Here is a 15,773-nt window from a genome sequence, read left to right on the forward strand (position 1 = left end):
CAGGCATACATTTATGGACATTGATCAGGCATAACATTATGACCAACTGCCTTATATTGTGTTTGTCTCCCTTTTAGTTCTGACCCATCGAGCATTAAAAACATTTAACTTCATCAGTTTGAGCTACAGGAGCTCGTCTGTTGGATCGGAACACACGGGCTCCCCACTTACATCAATGAGCCTGTCGTGGGTTCACCACTGTTCCTTTCTTGGAGCACTTTTGAGAGATACTGACCACTGCAGACCAGGAACCTTCCATAAGAGCTGCAGTTTTGGAGTTGCTCCGACTCAGTCGTCAGACAATTTGGATATTTTGAAACTCGCTCAAATTCTTACGCTCGCCCATTTTTCCTGCTTCTAACACATCAACATTGAGGACAAAATGTTCACTTGCTGCCTTATAAATATATCCACCAACTAACAGGTGCAGAAAAGAGATATTTAGTGTTATTCATTTCACTGGTCATAATGTTATGTCATAAGAGGTGGTATCAAAAGGTTTCGAGACTAGTTTAAAAGAAAGTATTTTATTTACCCATGTGTACACACAATCACCTTCAAAATAATCTCTTTGCACAGCAATACAGCACTTCCAGCGTTCCTGACACTTCTGGAATGTGTCCCGCAAGTCTTCTTTTCGAAGCGTGTAAAGCACCTTCTGCTCTTCTGCGACATATAAATAAGTATATATATGGTGTATTAATCCAGATCAACTTAAAAATGCATCTTCTATGGCTCGTTTCCATCCACATTGAGGCTGTTTTTTTTTTTTTGCAGCAAACCCCAAACATTTTGAATATGGAGTAATTAGAAATGGATTCATTTCAGAACACAGCTTCCACTTTGTAGTGTGGGGCTGCAAAAACAAGAGATATTTAAAATAGTGACACAGACATTCAAATCGAAGCAAACAAATTGGTGGACAGTGTTGTGGTGCTTTTTAGTATAATGGATTTGTTCAAGATCACTTTGCACTCTGTACTCTACCTTCTGACAGAATGTTCACTTGCAATCACTTTGGGGAAGACCAGAAGGTAAACAAACAGCTGATGGAAATGGAGCATTTATGGCATTTGGTGGCCATGCAATGATGTATTTAGACAACTAAGCATTCAAGGGGTAAGGGCTTTAATAAAGAGCCCAGCAGTGGCTGTTTGGTGGTGTCCGGTTTTGGATTAATGACGTTCTGATCAGAACTCAAACATCTCAACCACTGAGCTACCACTTCCCTAAAGCATTAAAAAAATGTATGCATTTCAGTGTGAATAAGCGATTTATTTTTTTTTTATATTTAGAACACCAGACTAACATTTATGTCATTTATACAACTAAGCAGTTAATGGTTCCGTGTTTGGGGGCGCAGTAGTGGCAGCTTGGTGATGCTGGGATTTGATCTTATGACCTTCCAGTCAATAGTCCAGCACCTTAACCATCCACTACTGAGTTTTTTTTTTTTTTTTTTTCTCTCAGTTGTAAGTCACTTCGGCTGAAAGAATCTGACAAACTAAATTGGCGCAAACGAATCCAATGGCGCGTGAACGATACATTCCAATTAGAATCAAATCTGTCTAATTTACTAAACAATGTATTCTTGAATAAACATCAGCTGAGTAAAAAGGAGCAACAGCCTTGAATTAGTTTTGATAAATGATTAAGAAGAAAGCTGTGGGTAATTTGGAGCTGTTTTGCACACCAAACAGTTTCCGTTCAGCTCGAGGATTTCTAATCATTCTGCACATCTCTATAAAGCTCAAGATTTTTTATTCGAAACCCAATGTTCTGTTTATCACTTTGTCTCTCCCTCAGCATTGTTCATCCACCAGGGAATCAAGTTTTCATGACTACCGTAGGCACTTTTTTGCCTCGCTCATAAATATTTGAGCGCTAACGCTAACCTGTGCATGCTGCACTCAAATGTTATCGACGTAACACTAAGAATCGACCCGAAATGCAAGGAGGTCACGAGTGTCCTTCAACAGACAAACAACCATTTCTGCTGAGAAAATCCCCAACGCGAGGACTCTGAATGGCTGTAACGAGTCCGCGCGATGGACACAAACACGCATTGTGCTTTGTGTGAAAATTACATCGTAAATACAAAACGGGTCACGGGTCACGTTTCACTGTGTGTAGGTTGAGCTGTTGATATACCAACTTCCTTCGCTTGGAGGATGATGCAAATTGTAGCAATGCAGACATTAACAGAAGGTGAGGTGAAAGTGGCATGAGCTATCTAAAAGGCTGAATGTTTTCTTTATGTGTCTCATGAGAAGCAAGAAATATTGCATAGTTCAAGCCATGAACTGGAATCACACTGCTAAATGTTTCATTTAGAGCCTGCAAAAGGAATCACATATTAATAGTTCCTGCAGTTCGGTTGCTTCTGTGTGCTAATTACTTTACTAAGAGCAAAATCTTTACACTTTTGTTCTGGGTTGTAGAATAATAAGAATTATAATATAAAAAAAACCCTTCACATGATAAATGATATGGATAGTCGTTTGTCCATATAATTTTTCTAAACAACCCATCCCACATTTAGTCCCCATTTGCTGTCCCTTTCACTATCTACAATGATCTTTTACTCCATTTTGAGGTGTGCCTGTGGAGATTTGAGCTAATTCATACTAAAGTCAAGTACCGATGTAGGGTGAGGTGAGGAGGCTGGATTGCAGGATCCAATTCATTCCAAAGGTGTTTAAGGTGGAGTTTGTTTTTAAAATCAAAATTAAAGCTCTACAGAATATGACTAATGAATAATTAGGCAGAATTTGGAATTTTTCAGGCATTGGAGCCGATTGTGCTCTAAATTAGGCTGAATAATAGGCGCATTTGCAAGCAGCTTAGCGTTGTTGTGGAACACGTCATGCTGCCACTTGCGGCAAACAGACCGCCATTCCACCGGCACAAAGCCTGTGATATCTCCCTCTGCCTGCTAACTTTTTGAAGAGAAATAACCTGGTAACTTCCCAAGAACATGGTAAGACTTAAAGTAGGGAGACACCAAACCAACGCCAAACAACTGGCGCTAAGGAAAGCTCTGTGGCATCACCTTAAATCCCCTGCATCTGAGGACAAAAGTTGTTGAAAGAACATAACTCTCCCATTTCAGCAGGTGGCAGTAGTCTGTATTCAGCATCTAAACAGAGAAAACGAAATATTTAGGACTGTGAAAATATAAAGCAAGCAGCGTCTACACCTGCCGCGATCATTTCTGATGGAATTGTGTAGTTGTTTTTTTTAATCATGTCTGCTAAATTACAAGAACAAGTAGCAAGAACGACAAATGCCTGTGAGTTCCCTCTTTACTCCGTTGTTGTTCGCTTTTGTCAGTTCCATTGGCTAAGCTGAAAAATTAATCTGAATTCTTTTTTATCGCCGAATGGTAACAATTGCACTGATCAGAGAGGCGTGTTGTTTAATTAATGTGTAATTTAGGCAATCACGACACAAACGACACAGTTTCCTTTAGGTTTCATTGCTGGTCGTTAGCTAGCAGTTAGCTAACTTATACAATAAAAAGTTCAAAAGTGTTATATGAGAAATCAATTAACTTGTTAGCTAAATTCTGATTAGGTTTGTTTGCATGAACCATATCAACACAAGTGTCTTTGTCTTACCTGTTATGAAGTGTGGTCTGCAAAAGCGAGCACTTTTGCTGATCGTTTCTGTCCAGTGACATCTTTTCTTTTTTTTTTTTTTTGCATTTAACCAATAACGTTTAATGTAGTCGATTTTTTTTGTCAGGCAGTGGCAGCATGTATGTGATAAAATTTCAAATTGGAGCCTGTACTTTATCAATTATGGGACCCAAAACAAAACAAGATGATATTTGTATTCATTGTGTAGCTTACTGGTTTGTATTGGCTGCCGCTAGCTCCTCCAGCTAGCGTCTTGACGTATTCGTGGTGTCAGCACTAAAAGAGTCTATAGGGTTGAGGTCAGATCTCTATAGCAGCAGATCTTCCACCTCAAACTATGTAAAGTGTATATTCATAGAGCTGGATATATGCACTGGTACACTGTCATGCTGGAGCAGGTTTGGGTCTCCTATTTTATGCAAATGGAAAATATAATGCTACTGCATCCAGAGACATGGATATATTGGAATATGTTAGCCAGCAAGCAAATTCAATTCTCAAAGTTAATGTACTGGATGAAGAAAAAATATGCAAGCCAGAGGATCTTAACAACTTTTTAAAAATGCCGGATTGTGTGGTGCTTCCGTTTCAGTAGTTAGAACTTTCCAAAAGGTAGCAAAGGAAGGGACAACCATTGACCCGGTGAGAAAATCAATCAGATCAAGCGTCTATTGGATGTGCTGAACAAATAAGTCTTATCCACTGAGGACCCACCTCGCGAACGGAAGTAATACAGGCTAATTATAATTGGAGGTGATGGCACGGAACAAATAAGACATCTCTAATTTGCCTAATGTATGCAAAATGATGTCATTTTCTAAGTAAAGATTTTTTCAGGCTAATTAGATAGCCATGTTCAAATTCCCATTCATTTGGATCGACATTATGTGGTACTTTGTCCTATAGACTCTCTTTCTTCAGACACTTCCCATTTACATTTTCTGTACATTTGCGATATAAGAAACGGTGAACACTTTATCTTAGCTGTGTGTCCACCGCTAACTGAGTGACCTTTTAAACCCATGCGCTGGTCAGATTTAGGGCATTCCATGTGTGCGTTTGTTTTACATGAATTTAAAGCACACATGCCCGTGTGTTTCATTCTTTTCCCCGCGGTTATTTTGATTCCCTGTGAACCCGCGAGTCTCTGTTATTCATGAGCCATCTGCTCAGCTGGTACAATGAGGGACAGCAGGCAGAAATAAATGCTCGCAGAGTCACTTGTTTTCCTGCTTGGTGTTAGCAGGATTAGCGGCTGTACACCAAAAGAGCATGCTCCTGAAATCATTTTAGCTTCTCACTTCCTCTCTCTCTCTCTCTCTCTCTCTCTCTCTCTCTCTCTCTCTCTCTCTCTCTCTTTCTCTCACACACACACACACTTCTGTCTCTCGGTTATTAATACTTTTCTTCTATCAAGAATATGGACAATAATAAACATATTATTCTCTCTGTAGGCAATGATGGTTTAACAGTTAAGGCTCTAAACTGATCAGGAGGTTGATGGTTTAAAGCCAAAGCAATTTCAAGCTGACACGGATGGGCCCTTGAGCAAGGCTCTTAACCTTCTCAAATCCCAGCTTTCTAACAAGCTGAGATACATGAAGAATGAATTTCACTATGCTGTAATGTATATCTAACAAACAAAGTCTCTTCTTTTTAAAAAGGAATCAGAAATCTTACTATTAAACTGCTCACCCGGAAACCTTTTTCATTTCATTCATCAAAACATTGTTTAGTCTTTCGTTCATGCTGTGTCTCATTTACCGGGCTGATTTCTTTATCCCCGCTTTTTCTTTTTCGCAGCAGTCAGCCCTGGTACATGTGAACAAAAAAGATAAATAGGGTGGGGGTTTAAATCTTTCTATCAACATAATGATCTGTATCTTAGGTAATTAAATCCTTATGGCAAATTATATTTACACAGTCAGGATCGTGATTTATCGATTTATTTATTTCTTTTGTTGTTGTTTGTCATCTTAATGGAGTAATGGACAGATTGCTCACAATTATTCATAATTCTGTGATGTATATTTGCGAGTCACCTTCCGCAACTGGCCTCAGTCAGTTTTCAGATCGGAAATTAGATAGATTAGATAGATAATTAGATGGATCAAATATCTATCTGTCTGTCTGTCTGTCTGTCTGTCTGTCTGTCTGTCTGTCTGTCTGTCTGTCTGTCTGTCTGTCTGTCTGTCATGTTCTAACACTATTCAGTCTTAATTTAACATTAATTTTTTCTGGGTGTTACATTTGGAGGTGTAACTCGTCCGTGGTGTACGCTGGTGTGCTCTGCTGACTGGTTTAACACCAAAAGTGTCAATTTAACAGTGGTGGTGTACAGACATGCTAAATTTAAATTCTCACCCCTGTATTCTCATTACCATTAAAGAAACGTACAGTTACATTTGATTATATATAGTGTGTGTAGTGGATTGGGTGCTATTATTATGTTAATCATGAAAACACCAATACTGCATAGAAATCAGAGAATGTAACGAATATATAATTCAATACATTTCATACTGTTTAATTATACTTTAACAACTAAAAAGTCTTAACAACATCCTGTTTTTACTTACATGGTCATGTGGGTCTAACATGGTGTTTTTGTAAAATGGGTTTAAAGTCATATTTGTGTCGTATGTTACTAGAGTCTTCCCGTGGGCTCACCACCTGCAGGAGATTCCACCTGTGGGGATTTGGGCAGCAGTCGAAGGCGGGGCCTGCTTAGACTGCTGCCCCTGCGACCCGAATTACGGATAAGCGGGAGAAAATGAATGAATGAATGAATGAATGAATGAATAAATGTTACTAGAGTCAAATAGAACTAAATAAAGCATTATGTCCGTATATGTTTATGATCATTTGCCTTTAACTGACACTTGTTTGACATATGCTTTTATTAGCATTTCAGTTATATTTACATTTATGGCATTTAGCAGGCACCCTTGTCCACAGCGACGTACAAAAGTGCTTAGAGAATTTTTCAATAAATAAATCTACACTGGTACGCTAGAGTACAAACTTCAGATTAATCAGCCTACAACTCTGTCTCTCACTCATTGCTCAAAAATAGCCAGTGACACTGTTTGCTGTTCGGACATCTAGGGGAAATTCATTACACAACCTTGGTTTCAGAACAGAGAACAGCCTTGAAGTATACTTACCTCTTGCTCTGAGAGAAGGTGGAACCAGGCGAGCAGTTCTAGAGGATAACAAACACCACATTAGCAACATGTAAGGAGAAAGACAGTTGATTGTCCAAAGTTACCCCAATGTTGCGAGCAGTGGTATAGAGGAAGAAAAGGAGAGGACCAAGTACTGACCCTTGTTGGACACCAGGGGACAGTCTGCCTGGGGCAGATGTCGAACCCCCATATTACCTGGTATTCCTACCTTTCCAGGTAGGAAGCAAACCATTCCCATGCTGCTTTCCAGATACAGAGGCTCCTGCATGTAGACACGAGAGCCTTATGGTTGACTGTTTCAAATGCTTCTGTAAGGTCTAGGAGGATGAGCAGCATGCAGTGGAATGTGTCGCTTTTGAAGCCAGACTGGTTTGGATCATGGAGGTTGTTCTGTGAGTGATAGACAGACATTTGCTTTAAAAACAGTGTGTTTTAGAGTTATATAAAGAAAGGAGAGAAGTGAGTAGTCTGTAGTTGTTGATGTCCGATGGATTCAGAGCAGGTTTCTTCAGGATGGGAATAACCCTCGCTTGCTTGAAGGTAGTTGGCAAATTGCCAGATAAGGACCCATTGATGATCGTGAAGATGAATGGCAGGAGGTCTTGTGAGATGGTCTGAAGTGTAGTTGAAGGGATTGGATCTAGAGGGCAGGTGGTGGAATTGCAAAAATTGGATGAATTGCAGTATCTTTTCTTCCGCTATGGATGAGAAACTTAACAACAAAGAAGTAGGGGATTCCTGGTTGTGTAATGTAGGCATTGTTGGGGAGGAAGTGAAGGTCTGGCAGATTTCCTCAATCTTATCATAGAAGGTTATCATAGAAGGTGGCAAAGTCTTCAGCAGTGAGAAAGGATGAAGCGGGAGGGGTAAGTAGTTAAAATGAAAATGTTGTGGAGCTTATGAGGGTCTTGTGCAAAGCCTCAAGCTTTTCCTTATAGAAACCAGTCTTAGCAGAAGCCACATCAGAAGAAAATTTGGTCAGGAGTACACAGTAAGATGCGTCAAGATGGGATTTTTTCTACTTCCTCTCCGCTAATTTAAGTTTTTGTCGATTGCTGCACAAAATTTCTGACAGCCAGAAGGTGGGACAAGAAGTCTTCTTGGGTTTAGTAGTCATGGGGCAGAGGAGGTCCATGGTTGAGGAAAGAGAGGCAAGGAAAGGGTCAGTGGCAGTTATATGCTTTTATGGCCAAGTGCTATGTTCTGCATTATATTCACCTGGTGTTTATGTCCCATGCTTTCATGGTACTTGGATCATACAGTATGACTATTTGTTCATATCGTTTTTAACTATGTGTTAACTATGTGTTCATATAGTATAGTGGCGGTCACGTGGTTCTTTCCTAAACTGGTACCACAAAGTTGGAGAAACATTGCATTGGATGTCTTTGGAGGTGGTAGTATAAAATTTTTTCTTTACATGAACTAGGGGAACAAAAAGTGTTCCAGCATAACAATGTTCCTATTCACAAAGCCAACTCTGCGAAGATCTGCTTAATATGGGTTGCACTAAAAGATCTAAATCTCTAGAGCTCTGAGCTCAACCCTATTGAACAAAATTAATTTGAACGCTTACTCCACCACAGGCCTTCTCACTAGACCTACATTTGTACCTAACTTCAACAGCCTTGTAGCTGAATAAGTTTCATACATCTCCACAAGCACACTCCAAAATCTAGAATATCTTCCAAAACGAGTGGAGGATAGTGTATAATTCACTTATGTCCGGGCAACGTTTTTAGTTTTTTTTTTACTCGTCTATTAGAAGCGATCAACCCTAAACGAGCTCAGTGCTTTTTTTGTTCTCTGTATTTTAGCCCATTATGGCTCATCTGCAAGCCGTTGTTCATTCCCAACATGATCAATAATGCCCAGAGTCCCACAGGGCATGTATTGTCCCCTTCACGACATGCCCCCGGTGGCAATAGCGGTTAAAAAATGGGCAGGCCGTGTGCTATGGCCGTGAGTTGGAGATAAACTCGGAAATGCCTCTGTATTCACCCTGCACTCTGCAGGGACACATGCAAATGAACATGGCAGCAAAGGATTGCCACACTTCACTGCTCAAAGTCAACAAGCTTCCTCCCTTCCCCTCTCCCTCTTTTCTTTCTCTCTTCCTTTCTCTCCACTCACAGTTATCTCAAGTGCCTGCTCTGTAGTGTTCCTCTTTTTGTTGTCCTCACAAATAATTGAATTGAAAATGCCAGAGAATTGTTTGACTTTTTTTCTTCTTCATCCTGGTCCATCTGTGGTACAGTGCTCATCTGTCTGAAATTCTTTTATCAGGATTTTTTTTTTTTGCAATGAAAACAGTATAAGAAACAGCAATCGATGCATTTCCTGCAAAGCTGAGTACCGCCGTTTCGTCTTCCTCTCCTGTAACGAGTCGGAGAGGTCCTCGTCATGCTAAGAGGCATCCTAATAGTCTCGTCCCTCGAGAATACCGACTCGCTCTTCCGCAGAGTGAAATGTGGAAGCTGTGGAGTTGGGGGGGGGGAAGGGTCATTGTGTTGTGTTGTTTTTGTAATTAGAGAAAAGCTCAAAAGGCAAATCAAAGTTTAATTTTTTCAGACCGGAACAGTGCTCAAGGTTGTTATTCTAGACAGCAATTCCATTATTAGATGCAGGATTAAATGTTTATTCTTGAGAACTATCCTAGAGTTTGGGCTACAAATTTTTGCTAGGTGATCAGAAAATTAAAAAAAGACTATTGATCTATCATTCCATAGGTAAAGAGAAAGGTTTAATTGAATTATACTGGTGTTAATACTTGATAGGCTGAAAATGTGGATTTTGATTTTACAACATTGGCAGATGCTCTTATCCAGACCAACTTACAGTGATCTCATACAAATGAGGGTTAAGGGCCTTTCTTAAAGGCCCAGCAATGGCTCTGTACATTGCTGCATTCATCTTTCCCTCAATCATGACCAGTCTTCCAGTTCCTGCCATTGAAATACATCCCCACAGCATGATGCTGCCACCACCATGCTTCACCGTAGGGATGGTATTGGCCAGGTGATGAGCGGTGCCTGGTTTCCTCTAGACATGACGTTTGGCATTCAGGCCAAAGAGTTCAATATTTGTTTCTTATGGTCTGAAAGTCCTTCAAGGTGCCTTTAGACAAACTCCAGGTGGGCATGTAAATTTTACTGAGGAGTGGATTCTGTCCAGCCACTCTACCATACAGGCCTGATTGATGGTTTGCTGCAGAGATGCTTGTTCTTCTGGAAAGTTCTCCTCTCTTCACAGAGCAATGCTGGAGCTTTGTCAGAGTGACCTTCGGGTTCTCAGTCATCTCCCTGACTAAGGCCCTTCGACCCTGATCGCTCAGTTTGGTGTAGGAAGAGTCCTGGTGGTTACAAACTTCTTCCATTTACAGATGTTGGAGGCCATTGTGCACCTTCAATGCTGCAGAAATATATTTATTTATTCATTTATATACATATACAAACATACATAGGTAGATCATTTAGAAAAATCTTTTGAAAAAGTGTGAGCACAACTGAATTAGAGGATGCAATGTTTACAACAGTGTTTGAGAGGCATGAATTGGAACCCTGATTGCAACCCAGGCCTTCTCACCTCACCTTTATCAATGAAGGTTTGAAAGTTTCAAAATTGGGACTAAATATAAATAGGAATATAAATAGGATGTTCGCAATCATGTATGGATCTTGCGCTTAGGTGTCAACAAAGTTTTGCATCATTATTATCTTGTTTGTTTGAACGTAGATTTAGCTTAGTCATTTGACAGAGCAATAAAATATACTTTGCTTGCCATCTTTACCATCTGCTTTGCTGTTTTTCTATTCGACAGCTTCCAAATTGTGAATGTTTTAGTTGACTAGTCTATGCAAGACTCTCCTTATCCTGAGTATGAATGCTGAACGGATATCATGGAGATCAGCAAAAGAAGTGGCTAGGAGGAAAACAGGATGGCACATAAAAGGAACATGTGACTGTTGTCAATCAAATGCCCTTTTTATGATCAACGGTGACTAAGCGAAAAGGGTATGGATTTGTGGCTGTCCAGGAGACCAAACGGTGCTCTAAAATAATTGGAGGACAGCGGATGACATTTCAAGAAACTCTATTAAAACTAACTAGATAAAAGGCAAGAAAGGCCGCGTGCAGGTTAGCCTGAGCGGCTTAGGCAAAAAGAAAAAGGGAGCTTTGAAAACACATCTTGGCTCTGCTTTGTGTAAGGGTGTCCACAGTCTGCTAATGACTAGCGGAGAAAAAAAAACTAGGCCTGATGGATTCACGGAGGCTAATGTAGAACAGCCTGGCAATGGAATATTTTTATCCGCTGTGAAGCAGAAAGAGCGAAAGCCTGACAGCTTTCCGGCAGTGGAGGCTGACGGGAGAGGGGATGAGGGAGAAAAGGGAGTGAAAGAAGGAACGCGGGAAGACAGGTTTTGAGGGAAAGTGTAGCACAGAATTGCTGTCAAGCCTCAAGCAAGCTCCATTTAACAAGCTACAGGATGGAGGGACAAACAGAGATGAGCTGAGGGCTGGCAAGATGCTAGAAACCAGGCGATGTTTCTATCTCAAATTCAACACATTGTACTTTTTCTGCCCATTAGCTGATACGGGCTGTGTATAATAAACTGGCAAAATGTATTTTCATGCCATTTAAAACATTTTATTCAACATTCATATTTTCTGTGTTTTTTTGTTCAGTCCTCTGTAATACAACATAGTGATGGATTGGCATCATTTCCTGGTTACTATAGCGACTGATATTATATTAATTTTACAGAATTTTTTAATACATCGATTTCTCCGATTATTCACTCCCAGACCGTCTTATCTTAATTCAGCACTCCAGAACCTCAATGTCATCGGGGCAATTACAATATATTTTACAACCCTGACTGAGCAAGCCACCAAAATCATGAGCAGCCCCATCAAAGCACTCATCATTCCTCGGACAGACTAAAATGTCCCTTTTGCCACACAGGAATCTGATTAGTTCCACTGCTCTTCTTAGTGCCAGCTAATTTTGTGCCAGGCCCACTTCTGTGTTTAATTTATCAGCACTCCCAATTGCCTGGGTCCTCATGCTTGCACTGGCTGATAGATGGGAATGGGTCCCAAGGCAAAGATCTCTGCTGGTAGTGCTTTTCTAACTGGAACGCTACAGCCGGCAATTTGAAAAATGTTGTGCCGTAAAGCGAATAATTGTAACAAATTTGAAGGCTGTTACCAAATCCGAGTCAGAATTGGTGCTTTTCTGTGTAGACAGGCAAATTTAGAGTGTGCCGATGTAAATATTTTTAAACGTTAATGATCCGATTAACGAAAATTGTTGAATACAACTTTTTTTGTTTACAATTAAGAAATATAGGTGATTTATACTTTACAGCAAAGTTTCTGCAGGTTTCAAATGTAAAATTGATTTTAGAAGCTTTTTAAGACCATTAAGAATAAAATTTAAGACCTATACCTACTTATTGCTAAACTTGCACTTCCCCATAGCTAAAAAATCCAATCTGTTTTACGTCTGTGATACAATCCAAAAGAGATTAATGCCATTAACAGAAAGCTGACTGGCTGTTGCATGTTGGTCTCATTTGTGGTTTTAATACAGGAAATTACATTCGAACCAGCGAAAGAAAGAACACTAAGGAAACTAACAAACAAAAACATTCCGTAAGCATTAGAGGTATCGGTACGTGGACTTCAGGAAATTTAAATAGGTTTAATATGATTTAAGGCCTATAACAACGAATTTAAGACTTTTCAAAGGGTAACATTTTGTTTTAAACTTTTTAAGACCCTGCAGAAACCCTGTACCGCACAGTGAAATTCTTTCTTTGCATATCCAATGTTAGAAACGGGTGTCGGAGCGCAGGGTCACCCCTATGAATTAAGTAAATATTTTTAGGCATAAAGCATCAGTTTGTGTAAAGAATGATTGATGTTTATTGAGATAACACACAATACAAAAATGCTAACAAATACACAAACTGACCTATTGTTCTTTGTCCTATTTCCTCAGGAGGCAGACTCTTCTTCCTGGTGCTTTGGCTGAATGTTGTTCCAGTGTTGAACGGCTGCCCGGCAAAGTGTGTATGCTACAGTGAGCCGAAACCAACCGTGGCCTGTCAGCAGCAAGGCCTTTTCTCTATTCCTACCGAAATCCCTGTCCGTAGCCAGCGGATATTCCTCCAGAGCAACAAGCTCACAGTGGTCCGTTCCACCAGCTTTAGCTCGGTGCATAACCTCACTGTCCTTTGGATGTACTCCAACAATATCAGCCACATTGAGTCTGGGGCCTTCTATGGCCTGGAGAGACTGGAAGAACTGGATATCGGTGACAACAGCAACCTTCGGATCATCAGTCCCTCTGCGTTTCGTGGTCTGAACAAGCTGCGCATTTTGCACCTGCACAGGTGTGGACTGTCTGAACTCCCTATCGGGGTGTTCCGTGGACTCTACTCCCTTCAGTACCTGTATTTACAGGACAACAACCTTCTAGCCCTGCACGATGACACTTTTGTGGATCTGGCCAACCTTACTCACCTGTTCCTGCACAACAACAAGATCAAAGTGGTCATGGACCACATGTTAAGGGGGTTGATCCACCTTGACCGCTTGCTCCTGCATCAAAACCGGATTGTTTACATACAGCAGCGGGCTTTCAACGACCTTGGAAATCTGACCACCCTGTTCCTGTTTTACAACAATCTCACTATGTTGAGTGGTGAGACAATGGAACCATTAGTTTCGCTCCAGTATTTACGGCTTAACGGCAACCAGTGGATTTGCGACTGCCGAGCCAGGCCTCTCTGGGATTGGTTCAAACGCTTCAAAGGCTCCAGCTCTGATCTCGAATGCCACCTTCCGGTTACTCTTGTAGGGAAGGACTTGAAACGACTTAAAAGCAACGACCTGGAAGGATGCCTTGACACCAACCCTCACTCTGGAAAGTTTTTGTCCTTTGATGACCCCATGGGAGAGAGTATTCCAAGATGCTGCCTTTCAGATAACGATAAATCCTCCATCATTTCCAGCAAAACTCTTCCCGACCCTTCATCTTACAACAGCCGCCAAATCACAAACAACCCACAGAAGGAGAAGGAGAACATCTCGAAAACAAAGGTCCTAGAAACAGAACGGATAAAGAACGACACACGCAGCAAACAAGGAGTAAGTCTCAACGACGGGCCGCTGGCAACCCTTTCCAACAACCTCGATCAGTCCTTGGACAAACTCAACCCAGAGCTGTTGGATATGGAACCCTCGACAGCACCAGCGAAAAAGAAAAAAAAGTGCTCGAAAAAGCCTAAATCAGACCAGTCATGTCTGAAGAGCCATGGATCTACTCGTAGAGGATTGGGCCTTTTGTTTTTTCCCATGTTTTGGTTGTCCTTAACCGTGTCTTAGTTTAAAAAGGACCAAATTCCCGGATCAGTTTTGCTCATGACAATGGCACAAAAAATACTTTGGGTAACCTAGAGTTACAGATAAATTAGACTGTCAAATGAGTTGCAAGGTTAACCTGCACGGTTGAGAATGAACAAATTCAAAAGCTAAAGACACATTTAAAGAAATGGATGCCTTTACAAAAAAACAAACAAACAAACAAACAAAAAAAAAACCAACCAAACCACAAACCCATATGATTTAATGTATATAAAAACTCAGTGCCCAAATGTTCGTTCTATGTAACTTTAAATGTGCCGTGTTTAAGCAACACCGCAGAGAGAGTCCTCTTTCCTTTTACCTGCAAAAGCTTACACTGACCAGAAAGTGACTACTGAAAAAAAAAAAACCACACGTAAAAAAGTATAAAATGCATAGAAAGGTCCCAGAAAGCCGAAAGCACACAAGAATGTCGAAGGTGCAAGACGAAGATTTCCGTTGCCAGTGTTATTCTTCAAAGAGTGATACATTTGTTCGATACTGTTATGTTTTTTTTTTTAATGTTTATAAGTATTTCTGTAAAGATAAAATGTAAAGATATAATTTCTCCCTGAAACATGCGGCATTCGGTCTGCGTCACGACATGATTTTTACAGGTGGCGATCGTCAACGGAATGCTGTCTAACTGTTCACTGAGATTGCGATGGAATTATAGATATGCATTTTATTTTACTGGTGTACAAGCATAAATATATTACAAATAAAATATCTCCTTTTGTATAGCCGCTTTTATTATTATGCACTCTCATAAATCAGAAAAAAACATTTACATGTAATTACCGAAACACTGTCATTAGAAGCCCTTATCATCAAATCATGATATCGTGACTGAAGCAACAGATACAATTTCAAGGAAGGGAGAAAAAGAACAAATGTTTATTTTGATGTGCTTCATTGTGTTTAGAATTAGGTTCATTACAGCACTCTGAACAGAAATGCTAATGAAGTCATACACCAGTAATGTCCTGTTGATGAGGTGGCATGATGTAGCACAATATGAGTTTCCATGACCACCGTATAGTTAAAAGACGAATCCAAAACGTGAATAAAGAGTGACTCAAAGTCAAAAACGATCGATCATATGATCGGCAAACAGCAGGAACTCGGTAAACACGAGATCAAGAAGAGAAAACCGAAAAAAACGAGACTTGGTATTGACTGAGAGCGATGCAAGCAGAATGTATACTTCACAATAGGAGTACTTGAAATAGTGTGTGTGCAGAGTGAAATGTTCTGAACAAACAAGTCAATTTTCCAGTACAATTTCACTCTTTATGGACTGGTGATAAAAGTTATTTTTCTATAGTATCATTAGCAAGTACGTCAAATGTATTGAATAAAAAACAAACCAACTTTTATACCAATATCTCTGTGCTAGCTTGAAAGGTGTCTAGATAAATATCGTATATTATCAGCTTTAGAAGTTCTGATGTTTACTACGGAAGCTCTAAAAATATGAGTTTAAATAACTAGTGTCCTAAAATATTAAACTGATCTGCAATAAGGTGCA

The 15,773-nt window shown here is 40.1% G+C and overlaps 1 protein-coding gene across 3 annotated transcripts in view; it reads left to right on the forward strand.

The window, feature by feature from the left end:
• rtn4r (reticulon 4 receptor) overlaps nt 1–14,985 on the forward strand; it is a 96,883-nt gene extending 81,898 nt beyond the window's left edge. For 2 of the 3 annotated variants that reach the window (XM_083527413.1, XM_083527414.1), the window contains exon 2: nt 12,837–14,985. In XM_083527413.1, the coding sequence (XP_083383539.1) occupies nt 12,837–14,224 (1,388 nt within the window). In that variant the 3' untranslated portion in view covers nt 14,225–14,985. Of the gene's footprint in view, nt 1–8,564; nt 12,092–12,492 lie in introns of those variants that run through there. The other variant, XM_083527415.1, reaches the window with a different exon arrangement.
• Nucleotides 14,986–15,773: the final 788 nt, after the last annotated feature.

Source organism: Silurus aristotelis (assembly GCF_946808225.1).
Source record: "Silurus aristotelis genome assembly, chromosome: 23".
NCBI classification, from domain to species: domain Eukaryota; kingdom Metazoa; phylum Chordata; class Actinopteri; order Siluriformes; family Siluridae; genus Silurus; species Silurus aristotelis.